General features: G+C 38.8%; 2 protein-coding genes across 2 annotated transcripts in view; both read left to right on the top strand.

Annotated features, from left to right (window-relative positions):
* The first annotated feature begins 2,945 nt into the window (after window positions 1–2,945).
* Window positions 2,946–8,039, top strand: LOC115765604 (glucose dehydrogenase [FAD, quinone]). Its single transcript, XM_030709256.1, has 4 exons — window positions 2,946–2,977; window positions 6,053–7,267; window positions 7,331–7,617; window positions 7,671–8,039. The coding sequence occupies exons 2-4, from the start codon at window positions 6,076–6,078 to the stop codon at window positions 8,037–8,039; spliced, it is 1,848 nt and encodes a 615-aa protein (XP_030565116.1). The 5' UTR covers window positions 2,946–2,977; window positions 6,053–6,075.
* Window positions 8,040–9,066: 1,027 nt separating this feature from the next.
* Window positions 9,067–26,360, top strand: part of LOC115765657 — a 64,206-nt gene continuing 46,912 nt past the window's right edge. The window contains exon 1 of the mRNA XM_030709315.1: window positions 9,067–9,203. The gene's annotated coding sequence lies outside the window, so the exon portion shown is untranslated. The remainder of the gene's footprint in view (window positions 9,204–26,360) is intronic.

The following is a 26,360-nucleotide window of genomic DNA, read 5'->3' on the forward strand; positions in this document are numbered from 1 at the left end:
TTCTAAACTCAGTTGCGCGTTGCAGTCAGCATTTGTCAGATTTGAGATCATAAACACATATACTTATACCCCTGGTTATCATTTTTACAAGACGCTTTGGCATTTTTCTTTGTTTTTATTTTTTTCTCTGGTAGCTATTGCAGCATTTATTATTATTAGCTTCAAAGATTTTTTTTTTGGTTTTTTAGTTTTATTGCCATTGGGTGTTGGGCATCGCTGTGGTCTTTTTTATATGCGCAGCGCACGTCTTCAATTTTTAACGGCGTTTCGCGTTTGACACTTGATTTACGAACATCGCACAAATTACAGGGATCGGACCAAAGCCGGGCCTCACAGCACTTGACACTGAGAGGTGGGAGGGGGGCTTTATTGTCCGACAACGATGAAAATTGTTGCCACGACTTTGAATTGAGGTTGAACTTGATATGCGCTCGTGTTTAAGTTGGTCATTTATGTTGTTTGCTTGAGTTTGTAATTTTATAGAATTAAGTTAGTGTGTGAATGATGCTTGGACTCCCAGTGGACAGTATCAAATTGATAAAATCAACACAGTAGCAAATCTTTTGAGTCGACCTTGACAAGGTTGTTCGCAAATTAGGCAACTCTTTTTTTTTTTGTTTTTTCTGGTTACCCGATTAGAGTACAGCAAATAATTGTTGCTTATTTTTAAATCAGTGGCTCATTTAAAATAGTTGAAGTCAACAAATATAAATAACATTTATGAGCACTAAATCAAAAGCACTCATGAACAATTCAGTTTCAATGGCAAATGCGCGGTTGGTAAAATTAATTATATGAGCATTGAACAGCTAGAGAACTTAATATTTCTAACATAAACTCAATATGCATTGCTTTGGCACAATTTATTTAACAAATTAACATGTGCAAATGCATACAAAGATTTTCAAATGAAAAGAACTCTGGCAGTAGGGGTACGTCATGGTTGTTCTATTAATTCTAAAAACGAGTTTTTGTATTTGTTTATCAAATATTTTGCAAAGTTCTTGCTGACATTGTTTAAGATGTCATATCGCTCCATTATGAGGCATTTCATACCTTAATATACATTAATATAGACTCTTGCTACTTTATTTGCGGTTTGATTTAAAGGACAAATTATGGCGAGCCGCATGCATGTGCTTTACAAACTAACAAAATCAGAATTAAAGAGACAAAACTTTTTTTTGTATATTCTTATTATTTTTATTTAGACTTAATTATAAAATATGTTCCTTTTAACTAAAAAATATATCAAAAAAACTGAAAGAAAATTGCCAACATTTAAATATGATATTTTTATAAAATATATTTGAAGAACAATCCTTGAATTCGACTTTGAAATGATCTCCGTTTGGGATAAACTTGTCAGAATTTAAAAGAGATCTTTAGAGTTAATATATAGTATATATTCGAAAACCAGAAAGAGCCTTTACTATTGAACTTTAAATTTAACTATATACATTTTATAGTTAAGTACATATTAACAAAGCATTTTGGGAATCCCTGTTAATGGTCCCTGTTAATCGTACATATATAAAGGTGTTTTTCTAAACCATTCATTTTATATTTTGACTTATTTTCAAGTGAAATAACAAAAATGCTAAATCATACTGCGCTTTGGGCAAATTTTCAATAACACTATCACTTTCTGACACCTAATCAGAGAGCAGACACATTCGTTTTTTATTGTTTAGCATTTAAATTTTAATTAGCAGAGTTTTGTTTCAGCTTTTGATCAATGAACAATTAAGACTATCGAATGATTTGAGCCCAGCACTTGAATATGTTTCTGTGTGTGTGCACTTGATTAAAACCAAACACCAAATAATTCGACAGTTGCCAAGTCATGCTAAATGAATATGCATAAAATCTGTGCAAATATCAACTATGGACGTTTAAACAAAGGCGCGCGAGCCGAGCAAAATGCATTTCAAGTTATTTGTTTGGATTTTAGATATAAAACGTATGGAGAAAAAAATAGATGTGAATAAAAATAAAATAAAAATGTTGCTGCGCCGGTACTGAAGGTCGAATGCGATTCACAAATGCGCCAAAAAACTGATGATGAAAGTAGCAACAATATTAGAAATCGAACGAACTGAAACTATTGTTGTTGTTGTTGTTGTTGTGTTGTTGCTTGTTTGCCCATTAATGAATAGCAGCTTAATGTTGTACGTATGCAAATTTATGTGGCTGAACTTAAGGTTTGTAATCGTCGTAACATGAAGTCATCAGCATTAAAGCGCATAGATACAAGATATAAGATACAAGATACACAGCTACTCAGACAGTTACAACGCAGCGTTGCCTGACATTGAACTTGAGCCGTCAACAACAGAGTCTGCTTTGCTCTAACGTGGTTAAATAGCGGAAGCACATTCATCACAGCTACAGATCATAGTTTTATTTGTTCGCAAGCAATTGCTAATGGGATGGTACCAAATTTTTGATTAACGCATGCTTGCCTGCGATGGAATTGCGAGCATAAATTGGTGCTAATTCAGTTTCAGTCAAAATATGCAAAACTTTTGGCTATGACTAACACAACGTCCACAACGTGAATCGCCGAAACTGGCGAAACGGGGCAAAGGCAAGCTATAAGCCGAAATGTAAATAAGCCCGCATGAAATTTCTGCAAGTTCACGCGATGAACTTGAAAAAGACGCGCCAGAGGCGACAGCAAAAACTGTATCTCTGTATCACCCGGCTGCTGTTCGACACTGGACTGGATTGCGTGTTCGCCGAAACGTAGCGCGCCAAACTGACCGACTTAACCGGCAACTACCCGTCTTGATTCGTGCCGCATAGGCTTCATCGTTGCATGCGCCGGCAGCGGCGACTCATTTAACCAGCGGACAGCAACGCGCGCGCATGCGCAGTAGCTGTCGAGATCGAAACAATCGATCAAATATACATATCAATATACATATACATATAAATCTGGTGTATCAGCTAAGGAGAGCAACACGCCCATTGCGTAAGTGCATTCTAAATGCAAACAGCATCGAAAACGTGTTTAGAATTTCACAACTTATAAAGCGACTTAATTGTCCTACATATATTTTTGGGCGGGCTGTTGAGCCGGATCTATGTGTGTGTGTGAGTGTTTCTTGGCGCGTGTTGGCTTCAACTGATATCAATGCATATGTGTTGAACATGTATGGTACTATATCTCAAGCAATTTGATTGCCACAGAATTGTGCATGTGATGAGGCAATTTTGTCCACCAAAAACAGACAAGTTGTAATTTTTGGCAGTGTTACAATGTGAATCGCGTATAAACAATGGAGAAAACAAAACATTTTTTTTTAATTTAAAAGTTTTTGTTTTTTTTTTTATTTAAAAATAGTTTAATAAAAGTGAATTAATTTTCTTCCTATTTATTATTTATGTGTATGTAAAGCTAACTACACAACTGTTTGAAAATATTTGGGTTATGTGTGATCTACTTTAAGTGATACGTGAATCCTTCCTGGAATATTTGGAAGTTTTATAATTAAAATCAATATAGAATGGTGGTTAAAGACTTCTTTGAATTTGAGTGCGTGTGTATTGTACTCTTGTAAAACACATTTTTCACAATTTTTTACAAAGTTTAATGCAGTTTATTCAAGCGTTACTTAATTTTTTATTAATTATTAATTGCTTGTCCGTAAACTTTATTCTCCACATCCAATTCGCCTAAAGATATAATTATTTCATGTTCATAGTGGATTAGCTACAAGTACAAACATTCGGGATTTGAATTACCTGAATGTACTCAAGCTTTTAATTGGCTTAAAGTTAGCTAGCAAATTTTCAAATAATAATAAAAAACTATCTGATAAAACTTCTTAAAGTTTTTCAACGCATATCTAAATCTTTATCATAAGCCAGTAAGCCTTTCGTTGCGCCAAGAGTCGTAAATTTTTAAACTGGGCTAATTGGACACAGTTAATAGGCTGAAAGTCTGGGGCATTGAAGACGAGTGGCAGGTAGCATGAGGCAAACGGTTGCAGTTATCGCTGATTGAAAAATGTGTTATAAATAATGATAATTTTAAACTCATTTTTTGTCTGACATGGTGCCACAGCTATAACCAGTAAATTTAGCGTAACCAGTTTTTTTTTTTGGCCACAAAATTCACTTGTTATTAATTGCAGAGTGTTGAATGATGGGAAGAACTTTAACGAGCGCAGTGCCCTTCGCTCGATCACAAACCTTTGAAATCGTTGTGGTAGGGCAGTTCTGTGTGGAAGCTCTCGAAAGTTGACCGATAATAAATGGGCTTTTCTTAAGTTTGAGTGACAAAAGAAGTTGTGTTGTGCCCAGACAAAGTGTGTCTGTGACGAATGCATATTGAAGGCAACGCACGTAGAACCGATTGTGCCGAGACAAAGCCAAATGTATCTGTATCTCATTATTGTGTACATATATATTATATATCTATCTGTAAATGCGATGCCAGTTGGCTTGTCGTATCTCAATTTTTGGCGGGCAGTCTATTGGGGTTAATTGAAATACCTATCTTTTTCTTCTCCTATTTGTGCAATTTTTGCATTTAATAGACGTAAATGTTTAAAAAAAAACCCACTAAAAATTGGGCATTTAATTTGCATATAAAGTAATTTTTGTGGAATCACAGCGCGCCCACGACTTTTACTAGTGCTTTTTTTTGAAAGGCACAAAAACTATAGCAACACGTTTGTGACATTTAAAAGAATAAAAAATTTCAAAAACAAAAAAAAAAAAAAAAAACTTCAAAACAATTTTATCATATAATGTGCTATAAGATATTGTGTATAATATTGAGAAGATTTAAGAAATTGAGAAGAGTTTGATATCTTGCAAAATAAATATATTTTTAATAGTTCAAATTATATTAACTCTGATCATTCCTATGGCAGTTATCTGATGTAGTGTACCGCTTTGAACGATTTATACATATATTAACATGTACTTAAAATCTGAACAAGAATATTTAAATGCCTTCATGGATCTGAGTCGTCTGCTGCTATGCCTAACAGTTTACTCGCAATATTGTAATACCCCACACTGGGGTATAAGAAACAAAAAGAGAAAAGTTTGAATATTTTGAAAACCAAATATATTTTTAAGTCTCTTTGTTATGGAAATTAGTTGTGAATTTTTTTCCTAAAAATTTTTTAATATTCAACAACTGACAAATATCCATTTATGAGTGTATTTATAAGTCGTAGCGCTTGAAACTTCTTTATTTATTGATTTTATACATTTTGCTTGTGTTTCGGCCTTTAATGAACATCCGCGTGCGGTTTATGGGTCAACGTCAACGGGCAAATATTTTTGCTTGGATTGCGCTCGAATTATTTTGTGAATTTCGCTTTGGCCACTTCTTCAGTTTCTCTGTTTTGATCGCCAACCGGTTCGGAAAGCCATATGCGTGTTATTGTTTTGCTTTTATCTTTCTTTTATTTCGTTTTTGCACATCCATTATTTCTGTTGCATCGATGTAATCGGAAACTTGTTGAACTTGAGCTAAAAACAAAAAAAAAAAAAACATGCTATGGCCAGATATCAGAGAGCTTTGATAGCCCCAGGGGCGATCTGGAGAGCTTGGTCAGAACCAACTCCAAAGTGAATAAGTCTGTTGGGAGTGAAAGGCTAGGATGCTAGTTTTACACACGACCGCACGAACTTCGGAGTTTTTAGGGGTGTAATCTGGGGTGTGTAAATACCAAAGGGTAGGCGCTTGCTAGAGGCTTTGAGGTTATCTAGGGGAGGTATCCATGGAGTGAAATATTCTTAATCAATGTACAACAAATCGAAATATACTTTCCGACAACATCGCATTCATAAACATAAGGGCAGACATTCATGAATAAAACGACAAAGTTTGAAAATGAATATATTTTTTGGAGGTGTATGTTTGGAAATGCTTCCTGCTGACTGTTACATACATTTCCACAAACCCATTTAGCTCTTTTTAGACTCTTTCAATGGATTCAGGGTCGCAAAATCGAAAGTCGTTTGCAATTTACAAGCACTTGCTAATATATATCTAGAACGTTTTGCTAATTAGCATATCTTACAGATACATATTTGTAGCTGTTGAAGATGCGACTGGCCTACTTCCTGATACTCTGCCTGTGCTTGGACTGCAGCCGCTGCCAGCTGCTGGTCGATCTAGTTCGTGACTTTGAGACGTCGCTTCTGAACACACGCATACCGGACACCACGGCCTTTTTGCCGGAATATGATTTCATCATAGTAGGCGCGGGCTCGGCGGGGTGTGTGCTGGCCAATCGGCTGAGCGAGATTAGCACGGCGCGTGTGCTGCTGCTGGAGGCAGGTGATCAGGAGACCTTCATCAGCGATGTGCCTTTGACGGCAGCACTTACCCAAACAACGCGCTACAACTGGGGCTACAAGGCAGAGGCCACGCCCAACGCCTGCCAGGGTTTGCGAAACGGCGTATGCAATTGGCCCAAGGGCCGCGGCATCGGCGGCACCAGCCTGATCAACTTTATGCTATATACGCGCGGTCATCGACGGGACTACGATGGCTGGGCTGCTGCAAACAACACGGGCTGGTCGTATGAGGAGGTGCTGCCGTATTTCAAGAAATCCGAACGCATTGGCATACCCGATCTGTACAAGTCGCCGTATCATGGACGCAACGGGCCGCTGGATGTGCAGTACACAGACTACAAGTCGCGGCAGCTGAAGGCGTTTCTCAAATCGGGCCGCGAATTGGGCTACGATATAACCGATACCAATGGCGAGCAGCTGCTAGGCTTTTCCCGAGCTCAGGCCACCATACGGCACGGCCGACGCTGCAGCACCAGCAAGGCCTTCATACAGCCCGTTCTGCAGCGCCGCAATCTGCACATTTCCATGAAGAGCTGGGTCACCAAGCTGCTTATTGATCCCAGCACAAAGATGGCTGTGGGCGTGGAGTTTACCAAGCAACGTCAGCGGTATGTGGTGCGCGCCAGCAAGGAGGTCATCCTGTCCGCTGGCGCCATAGCCAGTCCGCAGCTCCTGATGCTGTCCGGCGTGGGTCCGCGCGCACATCTCGAAGAGCACAACATACCGGTGCTGCGGGATCTGCCCGTCGGCTACAATCTGCAGGACCACATTACACTCAATGGCTTGGTATTTATGGTTAATGATTCCACGGTCAACGATGCCCGTCTTCTTAATCCCACGGATATCTTTCGCTACATCTTTGCGGGCCAGGGACCATATACCATTCCCGGCGGTGCTGAGGCATTTGCCTTTGTGCGCACGCCCAGCTCCAGTTTCGGTAACGTTTTTGCGCTTTTGCTGTGTTCTTTGACATTTTTATTTATTATCTTTTATCCTGCAGCTAAGGACTATGCAGATATGGAGCTTGTCCTAGGCGCTGGCTCCCTGAGCGGTGATCGCTTTGGCACTCTACGCGATTTGCTGGGCATTACGGATGAGTTCTATGAGAAAATGTTTGGCGACTTGCAGCACAAGGAAACGTTCGGTCTGGTGCCGGTGCTGCTGCGACCCAAGAGTAGTGGACGTATCTCACTGCGCAGTCGCAATCCTTTCCACTGGCCACGCATGGAGCCCAACTTTATGCAACATCCGGACGATGTGCGCGCTATGATCGAGGGCATTGAAATGGTAATTACCTTTAAGTATTCTAGGGAATTCGCCTAACTCTTGTTACCACGCAGATTCTGCAGCTGGCACGCACAAAGTCCATGCAGAGGATGGGCACACGTTTCCATGCGCGTCCCTTTCCAGGCTGTGAGCACTTGATCTTTGCAAGCCACGACTATTGGCGCTGTTGTTTGCGTCTCTACGGTTCCAGCTTGCAACATCAGTCGGGCACCTGCAAGATGGGGCCCTCCACGGATGCTACGGCTGTGGTAGATCCGGAGCTTAGAGTTCATGGCATTCGTCATTTGCGTGTGGCAGATGCATCTATTATGCCCCATGTGCCGGCTGGTCATACGAATGCAATTGTCATTATGATTGCCGAGAAAGCGGCGGATATGATCAAGAATGCGTGGCGCATGCGAATCACGCCACTTAATGGTTAGGCATTCATTTCTATTTATTTTATATTTATTGTTTAGCTTATGTACAAGTCATTAGATTAGGAGGTGCAAAGTTCATGTGTGTGATAGGTTGTTGTTAATATTTTCCAACACTGTGCTCAGTCAGCCAACTGATGTGGCCAAATGTTATCAAAATTAGGCTTGCCCAAAAAGTATTTTACCCTAAAACTTAACCAATTTTGATTTGCGAAATTATTTTTGGAATAGGTAGCAGGTTAATTTTCTTAAATATTGTTATTCCACAGAACCAGTCGGAATATAATTGAATTTTCTAAATTCGAATACAAAGCCTTGCCCCAAGTATTTTATCAAACGTTGTTTAATTATATTTCCATGTGATTTAAAAAATGATTTCCTTTTTATTTTAGCTAAGTATTTTTATAGCTTAGGTACTCGAATAAAACAGTTTTACATTATTACGTTGTTATATTTTTATTAATTTTACTTTATGATTTAAATTTTGTTCTTACCCGCCAAAACGTTAAGGTAGCCCTCGCTTGCTTCACATATATTTGTCTCGCTCTCAATTTAAAAGGCATGCACACAACAAATTGATTTCAGTTCAAATGGGAACTGGTTCTGCTGTTCGTAGCAATTAGCTTTGAGGCGAGTGCACTTGGTAGTTTGTCTGTCTCGCAATAGATGGCGATTTATGATTAGTTACTTCCAATGCCTTTTTATACATCTTATTTAAATGATTTCTTCAATAAACTGAAAAGGAAAAACAATTAATTTATTTTGGAACAAAAAATAATTAAAATTATTTAATATTTTTATTTACTCCAGTGAAGTCTTAAATTTGTTTTGATTTCGTTTACCGCGTGTTTAATGCGTCGACTCCACAAACGTCAAGCACGGCTGACGTCGCGTCGCTGTCGCTGTCGCTGTCTCAGTCGCAGTCGCAGTCGCTGGCAATAATTTAACAGTTAGTCGAGTTCAGTTTTTTGGCGGCTTTCAAGTGCGGTGCAACGTTCCGGAACAACGTGGTGCGTAACGTAACAGAACATCAGACGGCATAAACTACTTGACGTAAATATTGCGTTAATTCTAAGAAGGCGAGAAATATTAAAATCGGAATACAATTAAGGCACGAGTATTATAGCCAAGACAAAACCAGACCAAACTGAATCTTGGAGTAAAGTGAAGGTGAATAATAATGAATAATATATAATATAATAGCATAAGCTCAGCCTACACGTGGCCTGGCGTGAGCAGGTGGGTGTGTGTGTCGGTTGTTGTATGCGTATGCCAAGAAAAAAACTTTATTAAATTTGGCCCCATAGGGCGCTTTAATCAAGTAAAAGTAAAAGTAAAAGCAATTTGGTTGAACTCTGCATTGTAATTGTTTTTGTTTTAGTGAAATTAACTATTTTTATGAACTCACACACCATACATATATGTATATACAGACGACTTTGCGTGCTTTGTTGAGGATTTTATTTGATGCCCTCCCCCCTGCTCGGAGTGCGCACGGCCCAAGGCCTCGTCTGGTGGCGGTCGCGTTTTTAGAGGTTTTTAACCCAGAATTATGTACGTGAGATTGTAACCTACTTTGAAGCGTCTGCCACGTGGCGTATGCGCCATATTTTAATTAAATGTTGAAATAACTACGATGGCAACTGCTGCAGTCGGCCAGAATTTGTAATTATGCTCAACTGAAATAACTCAAGTATGTTTCCTTAATGTAAAATACTCGAGCTCTTTTCGCAACGCCAGCAGAAATACTCGTATCTGAGGCGCAACGAGTGCTTCGTAGCCACCAGAAAACGACGTCAAGTGGCCAAGATTAAAGCGTTGCAGATCAAGTGAGCATTTGTATCCTTCCTTGTTTACTTGACATTTTCGTATTTTCCCATAAATCAATAGGACATCGGCTTTAAGCTATTGCTCTACTGCCTTTTTGTTGTTACAGAGATATGAATAATGACATTACAGAGACACTGTAAAAAGTCTGTTAGCCAAAAAATGTATTCAAATTTAAACAAGATAAATGTATGAAATTTAACTGAGGTTTTTCTACATTTGGGTTCGCAGTGTGGACTTCCAAAATGTAAAGAAAGCAAATGTTTCGCGTGCGAAACATTTGTTAATATTGCGTTAAATCATTCAGTAAAGTATATCTTTTCATTCTAGTAAACATTGTTACATTTAGCGCCCAATGTGGGCCTACAACTATTTGCACTTCATGCAAATGCAAAGGAATTCGTTGATTTATTATTAATTCTTAGTTTAAGTATTAATATTAGTTTATGTAAGGGCCTTGTGTTTTTTGTCAAGCCAATTTAAGTTGCAGGCAATTATTGTACTTATCAAAATGCTAATTACCCAACCGTCGTTTCGTTTAGAAGGTCTGTCTGTTCTGCTGTTATTCTGGCACTCTGCCTACCTGGCCGCCTGTCCGTCTGTCCGGATACATTTGGCATATTTAATTATGTGGCAATTCATCAGCGAGTTTTGTGTGTGTTTTGTCTTTAATTTGCAGATCCCTTAGCTGTAATAATGGCACCCGCATAAAGGCAGCTCACAAACGAAAGCGCACAGTTACGATAATAATAAAACAGTAAAAAACAATATAAATAAAAAGGGAGAAAAACAAAACGACGGCCTGAAAGGCACGAAACATTACCAAGTAAGGCAGTCATAGTCACATAAATGGAATGAAAATGGAAGCAGACACAGTTGTTGCCTTTCGCACACATGTGAGGCAAGGTGTACACACGGCATACTGGCATACACTCACACACACGGACGTAGACGCACAAGCTGGGGCAGCCTGCGGCTGTGGCCCCTCAGAAAAAGGCCAAGGCAACTAAGGCGGTCGCAAGTGTATCCACAAATGTCATGTGTTCGGACTGCAACTAAACATTACGTATACGCCCCACATTATGTTAGCTTCATGCCTCAAATTGCGTATACGTAAAGTTGCTACAAGAATATTACCCACAGTCACGTAGCAAAGCAAATGATGCCTCGCCGTTTTAGTGTGTGTGCGTGACTTGCTGTGTGTGTGTGTGTGGGGCGCTTATCAGCCATCATAATAATTGTTGGGGCAATTCCCTGGCACTAAACGCACGATACACGAATGCAAGAAGCAGCGGGTACGAACATACAAATATCTCTATGTATGTTGGAATGTGTATTTCTAAGTATATACGTTTTTATATATATATATATACATGTGTGTGTGTGTGTGTGCATACATGCATAAACACGCGACCATTTGGTCAGCCAGCCACATTAACAGTGGCCAGTTGGAATGTTGCCCGAGGCGCTCAGTGCGAGGCATAATTACACACGCATTTGGTGGTCATAAAAAGAACATTTGTGCAGATGTATAATGCAGAAACAGAAAAAAATAGGGAGAATACACTAGCTAGGAGTGCTCGACTTGGAGTTATCCTTTAGGCAGCTCTACAGAGCAACATGAATATTAAAGATGCCACTTTCAACAACTTACAAAGAAAATTTATCAAGAATTTGTCTCATATTCAACATTTTTTATAAGCTAACTGATAAACCAATTACGCTTATAGGGTGTGCTACCCTTCCATTGCTTGTAACACAATTTTCGTTTAATCTCTTTTATTTAACATTTTATTACAGGGTATAAAAAAGTATGTGGAATAATGAGAGCTCACCAGTTGTACGTGGTACAAACGAAATTTAATATTTTTGTGTACCTTATAACTTTGTTATTCGACCTGGCATGTTCTACTTCACTTTATGCTTTTGTGCTTTCATCAGGTTTTTTAGTAGTTGAAACAAAAGAAAAAATCATTTCTGGCAAACTATTATTTAAGGAGGTTTATATAGCCGTCTACCTCAAAACTTTGCTCGTTTTTGAGCAACTTGTTCAATTTGATGTACACATTTCCAGCGCTTTACACAGTTAGATACCTTTATGGGATTCATTGAAATTTTACTTCTTATATATGAGAAACAGCCCAGGTCTATTAAGGCTACAAAAATGTACAACTACGAAAGCATATAAAATATTGAAACCTTTAAGGAACTTTAACTGCAGAATTCTCTTTTTTTTTCGTGTCATGCATTTAATAAATAAAACAAGTAATTATCATAAATCATATTTGTGATACTTAAAGGGGTTTCCTATTGTGAAAATTATGACAAACTTCTAGGCCTAGGCCACAAGCCGCAGTTTACATAACACTGAGCACATCATTTTGGGCTCTTCGGCACAGCCTATCGAGGATTGTGCTGGCTGGCTATGGCCACTGGCAATCTACAATGATTTATGATGCTTTAACAAATTTGTTACTCACTTAAATTTTACACATTGCATGGTTATTAAATGAAATTATTTGCATGGCTGTCAGAGACTGCGTGTAGCTAAAGTAGGGCAGAGCTCCATATAATACGACAGCCGGAGGAAACTTGGAACCTCATTTGTTAAATATCGCTATTGCGTTATTTGTGCTTTTACGCACGCAACGGTAGCATTTTATGGCCAAGTAACGCAACAGCAACATCCTTTGACAGTCGGCTGGCCGCCCGGACAGGACTCTCTTCGGCTATTTGGACAGGCAACCAGCCCCCCGGCACTCAAACAGTAGCCGGTAACAGAATAGAAGTGGATCCAACGGCTGAGCTGTCGTCTCGGATATGGCGACGGGTTTAAAGCATACTTAAAGCCCACAACGACCAAGGAATGGGCAAGCAGAGATAACTGCGGCATGTCGAAGCGTAAACATCCTTGCTGACATACTGTAAAATGATGGAATATAGTCAAAATATCTTTAATCAAAGGCTTAAAGTAATATTATGAAATGAAATTTTATTGTTAGAATTCAAGAATCTTAATACATTATTTTGGCGGCATTCGCAGGGCTGCTGTCCCTCGAAGTTCAGGGTTCGAGTCCCAAGTTAGTGTATGGATATGGTAGATCGAGGTTTTAAAGCAATTTAAAAAAGATTAAAGGTTATAACAAAAAGTCGGTAGTTCGATTTAAGGTTCAAAAAAACTTTGAGCTCTCAAACTAGCGTGCAATATATTTTTGAAATTTTAATAAAATAATTAAATTTTTCATTTATATATGACCCTTTGGCATTTACCATTTATGGTTGGGTCCTAAATGCTTAATATTTTGAGTAAATTCATTTTTGAAAACAAATATGATTTGTTTTGGGTTTCAGCTTGGTTTTTTTTTTTACGTAAAATAAAATTGATTCCGGAACCAAGCCGCTTCGCTGATTTGCAGCCTCGTTAATAATAATAATAAAAAAACTAAATGAAAAGAATAATAATAATAATAAAAAAATAAAAATAATAATAAATAATTTTAAGAGATTTATCAATTAACTTTAGAAGATAGAAAGCTATTACTTATTTTTAAATACATATATGATTACATATAAATATTTCTGATATATATCAGCAACTGTATAAAAATATGTAAGAACAAATTATTTTTTAATTAACTTCAATCGCTAAAAACGTTTAAAGCTTAATCAGAATAAAATTATTTCTAAAATCATCACCGACACGATGAAGCTATTTTATATGCCAGTTTTCAAAGGTAATTTTTCTTTTGATAATTTTAGTGTCAAACAGCTAAGAAGGAAGGTCTAGGTAGTATAATAGTCCTAAAAGTAATTTTACTGTAAGGAAAACATTAAAGAGTTTAGTCATTATTATCAGCACCCAAAAAGTCTATTAGAAGAAACCTTTAATCTATTAATTATATTAAATTGAATTGTACAATTTGAGCTGATTCAATATGTGTCGGTACTCCCTTAAGCAAGTGTATAAGAAAAGGGCATAACTTTTAAAGCGCGTTAAATGAAGCTGTATTACTTTTCACTGCAGATGCTTTCTTGTCAATCACCGGTCAATCGGCTGCCATGTTATTTGAAAAGCAAACACGATACATTTTCTTGGCTCATACCGCTATGAAAACAAACGCTGCTGTGGCAATAATATTTGCAAAAGGCCAAATCAAATATGTATAGAGTAAACACTCTGCAGGCGAAACGATGAGCATGCCATTCGGATGAGCCCAGCGGTCACCCAATCAATTCTATAAAAATGTTTTCATTATACCCTACGGAATGAATTGGTTGAAAAGTGGTATATCTATGCTCAAGAGCAGAATAGAGAGTAGCAAATAACCACTTAAGTAATTGCATCATTCATCATGATTAGAATTTTGAGCTGACCGCGTATATCCTGGTTGAAACATAGATCTATTCGTTTATATGTCTGTAACTTTAGAAACTACTTGGAGCGAAAGATGTTAATAAGCTTTACTGTCAAGGGTATCTTCACGTCTAACACATTTGTTCGCAATATTTATTCTTTTTATTTCCTTCTTTTTATTTTTTATTTTGCAATAGATTTAATACTTCAACTGATTTTCGTTTTACAGGAAATAATATTAAATGAATGTGGGATATCGATGTACCTCTGTCTATATGCGAGCCAATTTATTCTATTCATATTTATATTCATTATTCATTGCAAATGCAAAGCCTGGGATTAGAAAATATGATAATCTATATAACCCACGGCTCTTATGTTTAATACTTTGGCCGCAAATTCTTGCAGTAATTATGCATGTGCAGTGGTAGGCTATTAATTATGTAATGCAAATAGAGACATGAAATACATTTAGCCCAACATTTCTTATAGTCTGCTGACCTTTCAACATAGCGCCTGCTGCCTTATAATTGATGTGGGATTTTTGCTCATTGCCGAGCTAAATTATTTCTCAATAACTTCACCTTTAATAGAACGAAATTAACAAGCTGTAATTAAATTGAAAAAGCTGCTTATCTCATCTCTTCTCCCTCTCAAATGCCTCAATTCTATTTGCAAATTAGCCACTAACCAGACTAACTGCCAGACGGACTGGCGCCCGAATGTGGCACCGCTAACTCACAGGAAACAGCATTCAGCGCCAATGTTAACGGAAACGGAAGCCAGCCAACGCCATATGAAGCCCCCTTCCCCTACACACACACTCACAACAGTTCTCGCCTCTGCCTTTTGATTGTCTTCTGTTCTTTGACCAAATGAAGTTTACCTTTTGTGTATTGTATGGTTGCTATTGGTCGACTTATTGTTGTAGTTCTTTTTAAGGCTAAATAAATATATAAAACGTTGCCAGTGTCTCTCGCATCCTGACTGCCAGCTCTGTAGTTGTCCTCGTTGTCATTGTCCTCTTTTAACGACTGTCAATGTGCTTGTTAGTTGCGGCCTCAGTCGAGTAGTCCCTCTTGAATGTGCAAGGACTTTTTTAATTTTGTGGCTATTCTTATGACTAGGCAACGGATGAGCTGCCGTGTCAATGCATATGACAAAGCAGAAAGTTTGCCGGCGTGTAAAAATGGAAATGTGTTTACTTCATTTCCTGGCAAAACTCAAAGGCAACTCAATTAGCTGCATTATTCACAGATTCTATTCAACATCTGAAAACCTTAATGCCAATAATGATAAGATTTTGTCTTTTTTTCTTGGAAGTGCCCATCTGGTTGACGTGGGAGGTAACTTGGCCTGACCCGTGGCGCACATTAAAAGTGAAAAATGACAAAGCTACCCAGAAAGCATAAGTCAGATTAATAAAACCCCGGAAAAGATATCCCCAAGCAATCCTCTCATTAATTTCTTAATCTGCTTGTTGGCGATTCAGTCTATGCCGAGTGCGAGCTTATTTACGGCATGAGGATTCTTATTGAGGTTTCTCATTAGCTGCAGGTTGAGATTTGCTAAGCACTCGGAAAAATGCGTCCTTTTATAACGCGGCTTTTGTGCTTGTTAGTTAGTACAATATAATAAGGAGGAACTGCATGTTAACAAATCTTTAAGTGCAGTCTTCTTGGAAACTTTCTAAAGACAAAGAACTTGCTTTGTTTGTCCCCACTGCTGAAAACGAATGATTTATTATGATTTTGGCTTTGACAATGATAATCTGCGCATAAGGAGGCTTTTGCTTGAATTCGATCTGCTCGCCTGCAGTCGAAGGCCCGTGATTAAGCACATCGCAAGCCCGATATTATCGGCACAGTTATCGCCCCCTCTCTCTCCCAGTCCCACGGAGAACAGCTGACAAGGGTCACAGTGGCAGAGGTGACAAAAAAGTCAATACAATGGCAACAAGCAAATTCAGGCCCAAAGTTTAGAAAAGGTCTCCCTTCCCCATGACCCCTGTGGCCTTTTCAACATCCGCGTGTGTCACTGTGCCTTAATGGCCTGGAAGTAAATGCCACAAAGCGTCCATTTTGCTGCTCAGTTTCAAATTTCAATCAAACTTGCAAAGTTTTTCTTGCTCTTTTTTAATAGTCCCCACACATGCCCTGCAGTATTTCAATTTCTGTCAAATTAACTTTAAATAAATTTAAAATAAACAAGCAAAAAGAGCAGCTCAAACAGCTAGATGCCAAACTTCTTGTGGAAATGGCCAATTATTAAATTCACATTGTCTCGAAAACTTTTAGCCAGAAGAAACTTTTACTTATAGTTTTTCGCAAAAATAAAGTAACCACTTTTTGCTTGCCAAATTAGAAACCGACTTTGTTACATTCTTTTTTTTTGAGTTAGATTACAATTTTCAAATATTTTCCTAGTCCAGCCAGACACCTTTAATTTGCTCTGCTGGTCACGCGTTGTCATTGAGAGAAAAATAAATTTCACGCATAGCACACAATTACACGTGGATGCACACATAAAAGGGCTAAATGCATTTGCATAACTGCAACTTTATATAATGCTTCTCTCTCATAGTTTACCTTTTTTTGTTTCCCTTTAAAAACCAATTAACTGTCTCCTGCTTACTTCTAACTATTTCTATCTTTATTTATGAACCGTGCTCTGAGTGCCTTTAACGGAAAACGTTTAATGAAAGCACACTCTTAAAATGTTGGAAGGTCACGCAAGCAACTCCTTTCTGCCCAAATGGCAGGAGATTCATGTCAGGGTCATCACGTCGACCAAACTTAGTTTTCGCCTGTGCATGTGAATGTGCATGTGGGAGCATGTTTGTGAACCGGCTTATTGCCATGCTTACCATTAGTTAACCACTTAAGCCAATTTTTTCAATCATTGTGGCTCTGAATTGGGTCTCCAAATGCCAGATGCCAATTTGAACACGCTAAGCCACCAGCAATGCAACTGCAGCACAGATATGCGGCATTTGTGGTTCCCTCGAGGCACGCACTCCATTCTCTCTGCTGTCTGCTCTTCGGATGTGGCCGTAAATCAACAATGCGACATGTGGGCAGTTGGCAAATCCGCGATTGCAACCTCAAAACATTCCAGTTATGCCCTGGCCACGCTCACCCGTAGCCACTGCGATAGTCAAATTTTGCTGCATGCTGCACTAATTATATGGTATGGAAATGTTGTCAGGCAAACCATGGGGGCTTATCCATGGTCAGGGATATTAATGTAAAGTAATTTAATAGTTCGTGAATGTGGAGATGATTGGAAATTGGATTCGGTTAGACAATAGTATGCAGACAATTCAGTGTTAGTTGGTTGTTATCCATTTACTCAACATCAATTTAAAGTAAATGCCTTTCTCCCACTTCAACATGCAACAAACTTCTACACTTTTTTCTTTATTCTCCTTTGATGGGGATTACAAACGCATTGAACCTTGGCCAGTTCCCATCGGCTCTCAGCTATTCTATGTTCGATGACACTCGACCGCAATATGCCAACTGACAAAGCAACAACTACAAAAGCCACCCCTCTCAGCTGTAAGTGCGTTTGCCACTCAATGAGACACGGTGAATGCCACTTCTTGAATCCCCGTGAATCCTCATCTACTCCTCTGCCCCAGGCTCTGATGTTCGAGCGGTTCAATGGCCAACGAGGTTGCTCACTTTTCGTTGGGTGAACTACAAAGAGGTTTCCCAGGAAAGTTCAGGCTCATGATGTCAATTCTAGGATAGTCGAGACAGGCAAACAGAAAAACCAAGGTGGCTTAATGTTTGGATGCCTCCACCTTCCCATCCTCTTGCTTCATAGTCAGCTCACATTTCATTTAATTGTGTGGGTATCCTCCTGCTGCTCCAGTCCGATGCACAGCTAAATTAGTGAATTGGCTTCACTTTACAGATTTATCGCGTTGTTAACAACGTGAATGGGTGGAGAATTGATGGAAGGGAGGGGCATCCCTGAGTGACGTGCCCGGCTCGCTAAGATGTTCGAAATGGATTGTCCGGCTCCAGGTTTCGCTTACGTGCTCCTAGCTGCGGTTTGCAGCTAATTGACATAATACCCGAAAGGGGCTAGCTCTTAGCCAGAATGAGAAAGGGAATGAAAATGGGAATGAGAATAAAAGAGGATTGAGCTTGGGGGTTTATTCTAATTAATAAAATTATGTTTGCAAATTTTCTTAAATTCCTTAAATGGGGAATTCCAAGGGAGGGAAAAATGGGAACAATGTCGTTGCACATTCTGCAGAGTCCAGAAATCGATTTTTAATTACAATTAAATGCGACTAATACAACTAAACGGATACAACAAGAAAACTTGCACCGCTTAAAGTAGATTACTTGGAACTAAATGGTAAATAGTTGGTGAAAGGGGTAATATACATATGTAAGAATTGCAGGAGAATTTAATTTTTATATTTTATTTGATCGATCTATGAAGTATTTTTACCCATCGATAACGATATTCGCTTCCAAATTGCTTGACTTGCACTTAGAACAACAACTCAAACACTCGTTGCAAGTTTCGTAATCTAAATTTTTAAGCAATTCCACGAATAACAAAACAGAAATCAACACATACAAAGAGCCAAGCCCTCAGGGACCCCCAGAAGCAAACTTGTCTATTAAATTCTTCTGTATTTTCTCTCTGTATGAAAAGTTCCCCAAAGAAACTCAATTTAAAGTTGAGCCTCTGAGGCTGTGGCCACATGACCGAATGACAGATTGAGGAGCTCAGGCAGGATGGATGTTAATGGTTGTGCGTGTGTGTGTACGTGGTCCGCACAGATTTTCACCTGACAAGTTGCCCAGGGGCAGTTGTTGCTTAACATTTCCTCAATAATGCAAAAAGTTGGTAGTAAAATTTAAATGAAAATTGTTAAGAGTAGAACAGATAAAGTGAATACCAAGAGAGGATAATACATGTGCAGATAGACACACACACACACACACACACACATACATACAGAAAGTAGCCCAAAAAGGCAATTAATTTGATGTAGTCACCTCATCAGAAACCGCAAGAGGGGGATACAAAATGGCGGCAGGAAAACTTAAGCTAATTAATGCTCTTAGGTGTATATCTGTGAGTGTGTGTGTGATAGCGTGTGCGGGAAAAAATTAAAATTTTACACAGAACTTTAGGAAATTATGTTGAAGCACTTAAGTGCGTGTCAAAGGTTCAACGAAAAGGTCCTCTGACTGAGGCGCAATTTGCGGCTGTGGCTTTGAATGAGAATGCGGATGCGGTTGTTTCTTTGAGCGTGTCCTTGTTTGTGTTTATCCTTGTGTCTCCTGTCACTTGATGCCACCTGCTGAACCTCGTCTCCACTTTCACCATGCAAATATTTACACTTTATGGAAATCTTTTCCACAGCTTTCCCTTCGTATCGCTCTGCGTATAGGTTGAGCTGTGACGGGGCTTTGTCTTTGGCGTGTCGAGTGTTGGATTTGCACATCTAATTATGTTAATCGCCTCACGTGTGCTTCTCAGCATAAGTGTTGAGCTTTAAAATTAGGGAAAGGCATTCGAAGTGGAAGTGCGATAATACACACTTGATATATAGGGGGCGAGAAAGCAAAGTGGAGATAGCTGTTGAAGTTGGTTGGTAAAATTATACATGAAAATATAAAGAGTATACAATAATAAATATCACGACGGAAAAGCAGCTACAAAAACTTGTGATAGCTACCCTCAAGGAACATCTAGAATGCAACAACTTCATGAAATTTAATACGAGAACAGAACCTTGCATTGTGTTGGCAGCGAATTTGATGGAAGCCGTGCTCTACTTTAGTGTATCAGAATGTAGCCTGCTGTAAGCCGGATAGCATGGGAAAACATTTCCAATACATGCTATGGCTGTAAATTTAAGCAGAATTTTATAACATGCAGCAGCCACAATGTTGCACAGAGGCGATGAATTGCTGAGAGGTGGCTCAGAATTAGATTATGTAGCCGAGGCAACGACAGTTTTAGTTCCTTTGGGCAGTATAGTAAGATAAAATATCTAAACTGCCTCCAATAAAGAGCTTTCAGGCATGCGTGTCGTATACGTAATGTGAGCTGTCCGCAACAAGCTGTAAACGAGGTTTTTCTCCCGGGCTTACGACGACTGCGACAATCGGTCGTCTCGAGGCGCAATGCGCCAATAATTTCTCATTATTTTTTCAGGAAGCTGCATGCGAAAAGGTAGAACAGAAGCAAACGAAAGCCGTCAGTTTGTTTTATCCTTGGCTGTGTCCCTCTTTCAAACTAGTTTGTGCTTGCCATGGCTTATATTACCCGCCCCTTTTTGGCATATGCTAGACTTGGCTGATATTGGCCATGGGGCTGTCCGGTTGTCTACCGTGGTTGCTCATCAAACAAAGTGCATTTTGTCGTTATGCATGAGACAAGCAAATAAAAACAACAACAATAAACACAAATGGAAAAGCAAACTGCAGCAGTTCATTTTTTCTTGTCATTCTGCGCTTTTCCCGTTTCTCCACCGCAAATTTTTTTTTAATTTGAACCAGCGAAGCGGCATTCAACTATTTTTTCTCATTTTACTTTTTCAAATTCTTTTAACTTATCTACAAAGTGCGCAAAGCGCCGCAAAGTATGCAGCGGGAGAAGCAACTGGAGAAGCAACTGTTAAAAGTTGTAAGCCCTGCACCGAACTTTAAATGCTCTATGGAGTTTGAGGCGAGGGAAAGTTTAATGAAGTGGGAGAGAAACTTTTGCCTCGTCTTTGAGTCATGTTTTTTTATTTCTCTGTTAGCTGCACATAATCTACAGAAAACAGAAACAGAGAGAGAGAGAGAGAGACAGAGAGGGAGAGAGAGGGAGAGAGAGAGAGAAAGAGAAAGAGAGAAGGGAGGAAATTAACTCGAAATAGTGCTATGCATGTGAATGAAGTTTCTGTGCCTTTGTGCAAATATTTTGCACGGAAATTGCATTTGCAGTGCGGTTGGCAACAGTCAGAGTAGCTGCAACAATTACAGCAACAAAAACAATGATGTTGATGACGATGGCGTGATAATTAAAATTGAGAGAATGTCGTGCAATAGAGTCGCGAATGCAATGCGGCGTGTTAAATGTGGCAGCACCATGGGGAACTGTGCCAAATTGCAATGAATGAATTATGTGCTGTGGGAGTGGCTTCAGAGATGAATAAACAGCTGGCTAAAACATTGGGAGGTATTTGAGTCTGAGAAGTCTGATGCTTTGATTAACGATGGAATCCACAGACCAAGCGAGCTTATAGCAGCTCAATGTAAATATTCGTTGCTGCGTGTTACTAAAGATTTCCTTAACATCGAATTATTATAAATAGTATAAGGGCGAATGCGAAAGAACTAAGTTCATGTTCAGATAATCGTAGGGTTTTAAATATAATAACCAAATGCCAAGCAGCAAAGCTCCCAATACATTCTGAAAATTAAATGCTAAAAGCCAAGTTAGTATGCACCATTTTCTAATAGCATCACCGACCGATGGAGGTGCTATTAGAGCATACAGCTAAGAAGAAGGGTGTAAGTAAGTAGAGAAAATAGTTTTCTTAGGTAAAATTAAAAACGAGAAAGAAAGGCTATCTTCGGCACGCCGAAGATCTAATACCCTTGCAGACCCAACCTTTTCACAATGCTTATAGTGCTTTGCCCGTATCTAAGAAGCACAGGGAAAATAGTTAATGCCGAGTTTGGGCAAGATATCTTGAAAAACAAACTTAATTTTCGACCTATCGACCTTCGTTCCTATGGCAGCTATATGATATAGTGTTCCGATCTTTATAGGATTTTGCATATATATGAGGAGCATAGTAAAACTAATAAATGCCGAGTTTGGTCAAGATATCTTGAAAAACAAAATGTTTTTTCATACAAAAACTTAATTTTCGACCGATCGATCCTATGACAGCTGTATGATATAGTGGTCCGATCTTAAAAGGATTTTGCGTATATATGAGGAGTAAAGTAAAACTAATAAATGCCGAGTTTGGTCAAGATATCTTGAAAAACAAAATGTTTTTTCATACAAAAACTTAATTTTCGACCGATCGTTCCTATGGCAGCTATAGTGGTCCGATCCAGCTGCTTTTCACATATGTGCTGCGTGCAACAGAAAGACGGACTTCTGCAAAATTTCATTAAGATAGCTTTAAAACTGAGAGACTAGTTCGCATGGAAACAGACAGACGGACAGACAGACAGACGGACAGACGGTCAGACGGACATGGCTCTATCGACTCGGCTGTTGATGCTGATCAAGAATATATACTTTATGGGGTCGGAGATGTCTCCTTCTAAGTGTTACACATTTCACGACAAAATTATAATACCCTCTGCAAGGGTATAATAATCTTAATTTACTATATTATTTAATAAATAGGGAAAAAGAAAGAAAGAAGTTATTAATAAAAAAACTTTGACTAGATATATAGAATGTTAGGTAATGGGAAATCGCCGACCCAGTGGGGAAAAATTTATAGCCTCTCCGGCAAGCTGGGAACGTTCAGTGAAATCCCGAAGGTATCTTGAAAGCAACGATTTTATTAGGGGTAGAGAAAGTTCGGTAGAGAACAACGTGATACAAACTATTATAATTTTTACTGCTGGAGTAGGATGGCAACCGAAGATTGGGGTCCCAATTTAAACCTCGTATAGCAAAAAGCAGAAATTGCTTCTGAGCAGATTCAATACTTTTCTATCTATTGTTATACTGCGGAGACCAGGTCAGAATTATTGTTAACAACAGGAATAGCTAAAAGACAATTCAACTATTCTTAGTGCTTAATTTATGAATTATTGACGCGCACTTGCTGAAATAATGAACTCTATAAAGTTTTACCCTCAAAATAAAATATCTCAAGAATTTGCAGCAAAGAAATTCTATGAAATTATAAAATGCTTGTAGGAGAACGAAAAGTTGCTGGCACTTAACGGAAAGTTTTCTTAAACAAGCGAGCCACGCAACTTGCCAAAGTTTTTCAATAAGCGGCAATGCCAAAAACAAGGCTCAACATGTGTTTCAGGCCTGGCCACAGCCAGGTCGTAACAGCGGGGCCGTCGAGGGAAGGGCAAGAACTATACAACTGTATAAATCTGATGAACCAAGTAAAAGCTAAAATAATTGAAATAAATCTGCCCACCTATATGTTTGCGTGCGTATGTGAGGGTACAACAAACCCATTAAGAGCTCCTTCATCGATAGCTGTGCGGTAAATCGAACTGAAGGCAAAAAAATATTAAAGTAATGGCACGCAATAAAAGGCGAGGCATAAAAAACGACACGGGAATGTCAAAGTTGAGGCACAGCCCCAAGGCATTTTGAATGTGGCTGCTGCTGTGTGAAAGGTACGAAAAAATAAAGAAACACTTAAAATAAAACATTGCGGTAAGAAATGTCAGCAGGTGAATTCGAAATTTGGCGGGCTAATGCTAAAGATGATATGATTAAGTGATTGCTACTTGGTGATTGTTGTTGGATGGAAGTGAAGATGCCAAAAGACTTTGATTTTCGTGCTTGAGTCGGAGATGAGGGAAGATTTCCCATAAGGTTTACCTCTTAGTGGCATACACGGCGTATACGTAATCTTGGTGAAAACAGCGATAAAGTGACAAATTGCACACGTATTTCCCATTTCTTTGAGTTGTTTGTGACATGTCCAATTGACACATAAATTGTTTTTATGTGTCCCTTTGGATCTTATGTACTTTGAGAGCCGTATTTAGGAAGAAGGCCTACGGATAATGCCTAATTTTAAAACACAAATACGTCGTTTCGCCAATTTAGAATTTATATCATGAAAGGAAACTTCATCAAACATTTTCATAAACCTAACTTATCTCCTAGCAGCAGTAAGAAGCATTTTGTCTGTTAAGCCACATTTTCTTGGCCACAAAAAGTCTTACGCGAAAAAACTGTGTGAATTACGCTTCATATTTTGCGCTTGACGAAGCAGCTTTATTTTATTTTACACGTTTTTATACCTTGAACCCATTAAAAATGGGCAGAAGGAAGCATCGCCGACCCCATAAAGTATATATATTCTTGATCAGCACCAATAGCCGAGTCGATCTAGCCATGTCCGTCTGTCCGTCCGTCCGTCCGTCCGTATGTATGAACGCAAGGATCTCAGAACCTATTAGAGGTAGAGACTTGAAATTTTAGATGTAAATGCTCCTAGTTCCCGCGCAGATCAAGTTTGATTCCAAAATCGATAACTTACTCCGTTTCCAAGCAATCGATAAAAATCGATATCGATATCCTGTTTTTTGGGTAATTTTTGTAAATAATAAGAGCTAGAGTCACCAAACTTGACATATACCTTCTAAAGTGGAATATATATATGCATTTGATGTTTAAAGAAGAGGGTTCAGGGTATCCCCTAGTCGAGAGCTCCCGACTAGAATCTCAGTATAAATTCTTAGTGTGTTATTCACATTATTTTCTCACACAAAACGCAAATTTAACCGCTATGCGATCAATTTTAAGCTGACAACAAAATATTTTTGCCACATCATCAAAAATGCAGCAAATTAATAAATTTCATTAAATTTCAATTTACTGCCCTTTTGTGGGTTCCAACGAGCGATGATAACAACAACCTGGCAAGAGTAATATTTATTATGTGTCTGCTTTACATAGCAGCACAAACCGTAAAAATAACAAAGGACAACAACAAAAACATTAGCGACAACATCACAATATTTATATTTCATTATATGTGGCAGCAAGAGAAAATGCAACAAAGGGTAAGCGGGTTGGCCCGTCCCGCGAAAATGGGACAACAATGACGATAATCATAATAACAGCAACAATGGAGCGAGGCGACGGAAGCAGCCGTGTGGGACGGTACCACGGGGCGTATGATTGACACTTTTACATGCTGATGGTCAGTGCCCTCTTAGATTGGGATACAAACTGTCAAACGGACACGTATGTCATGGGCTTGTATGCATATGCGCCCGAAATCACACTTTGTGTGGTCCCTCCAGTCTGCGAGGTCAGCGCTCCAGTTCGAGCCACTGACGTCTGCCACGAAGCTGATGTGGCCTGTCCTCATCACCAGACACTGCATAACCAACCTGGACAGGAGCTGCAAGGAGAGTCTGCCGTGTTTTGCTGACTCTGCTCTTTGAAGCATGCCGCCTGGCCTGTCATGGAAAACAACAACAACGATGACAGAAGCATGTGGTTTTGTTTGGCTACCAAACAGAAGTTCTAAATTGCGCAGGGAAAAAAGAGTGGAAATGGGGGGGATTAGAGGAAGATGTGTACAAAATGGGAGCGTACGTTGTATGGCAACAAATCTTAAGCCTCAACTCAAACAATTTTTTTGGTTGGAGCCATTCGGAGCTGGATTTAAAGGCTGCAGTAACATACTTGGGGCTTCACGTCGTTCAGTTGAGAACTAAAATCGGAAATCTGATGAATCCGTAGAAGGATTGGCATAAAAGAGGGCAAGGACTGAATGAAAACAATTATGATTAGCAATGTAAATAAATGTTCTTTACTAAGTTTAAGAGATAAGCAATAAGCATGGGTTGCTTTCCACTTAAGTAAGAAAGAAAAGTAAGATATAAAAGGTATGTATTAGAAAATGGGGACTGGTAAAATATTACTTGCTTTATGCTGTTAGATTAAACGCAGCTGTCAGATAAAAGCAGAATTTGTAATCCTTCTCAAAAACCAACAAAATTCTGAATGGATAAAAAGTTCTAAGCCACAAGCTAACAAAAGCAGAACACAAACCAATTTGCTGATTAACAAATAACAAAGTTCAAGTCGACAGTTGACGACTTTCAATTACCCTATACTAAGGTCTATAATATGCTAAGTAGCATTTTCGCTCTTTGAAAACTTCAAGAGTAAAGCAGAAAAATACTTATAAAATAATTTAGATTAGATTAGATCAAAATAAATACTAGAAATACTATTATGCATATGTTGACTCTGGTTGTTAAACCCAATACAATTAAAAATTGAACCATTTTGAAAAGTGTTTGCAATGTGCCTTGCAGCTCCAGTCTGGTTGGAATAACTTGTGATACAGCTCCTATAGAGGCAGGCCAAAGAACTTTTAGTTGCTGAAAAACAAATCCGCAGGTTGTAATATATTTCCATTTAAAAATCGCATT

Source organism: Drosophila novamexicana, unplaced genomic scaffold (genome assembly GCF_003285875.2).
Source record: "Drosophila novamexicana strain 15010-1031.04,08,12 unplaced genomic scaffold, DnovRS2.1 tig00000986-arrow-arrow-pilon, whole genome shotgun sequence".
NCBI lineage: Eukaryota > Metazoa > Arthropoda > Insecta > Diptera > Drosophilidae > Drosophila > Drosophila novamexicana.

Excerpts from the sequence above, each read along its gene's own strand:
- LOC115765604 (XM_030709256.1), top strand. The coding sequence starts at position 6,076 with ATGCGACTGGCCTACTTCCTGATACTCTGCCTGTGCTTGGACTGCAGC. Across the intron at positions 7,268-7,330 it reads CACGCCCAGCTCCAGTTTCG|CTAAGGACTATGCAGATATG; the intron begins GTAACGTTTTTG and ends TTTATCCTGCAG. Across the intron at positions 7,618-7,670 it reads TGATCGAGGGCATTGAAATG|ATTCTGCAGCTGGCACGCAC; the intron begins GTAATTACCTTT and ends GTTACCACGCAG.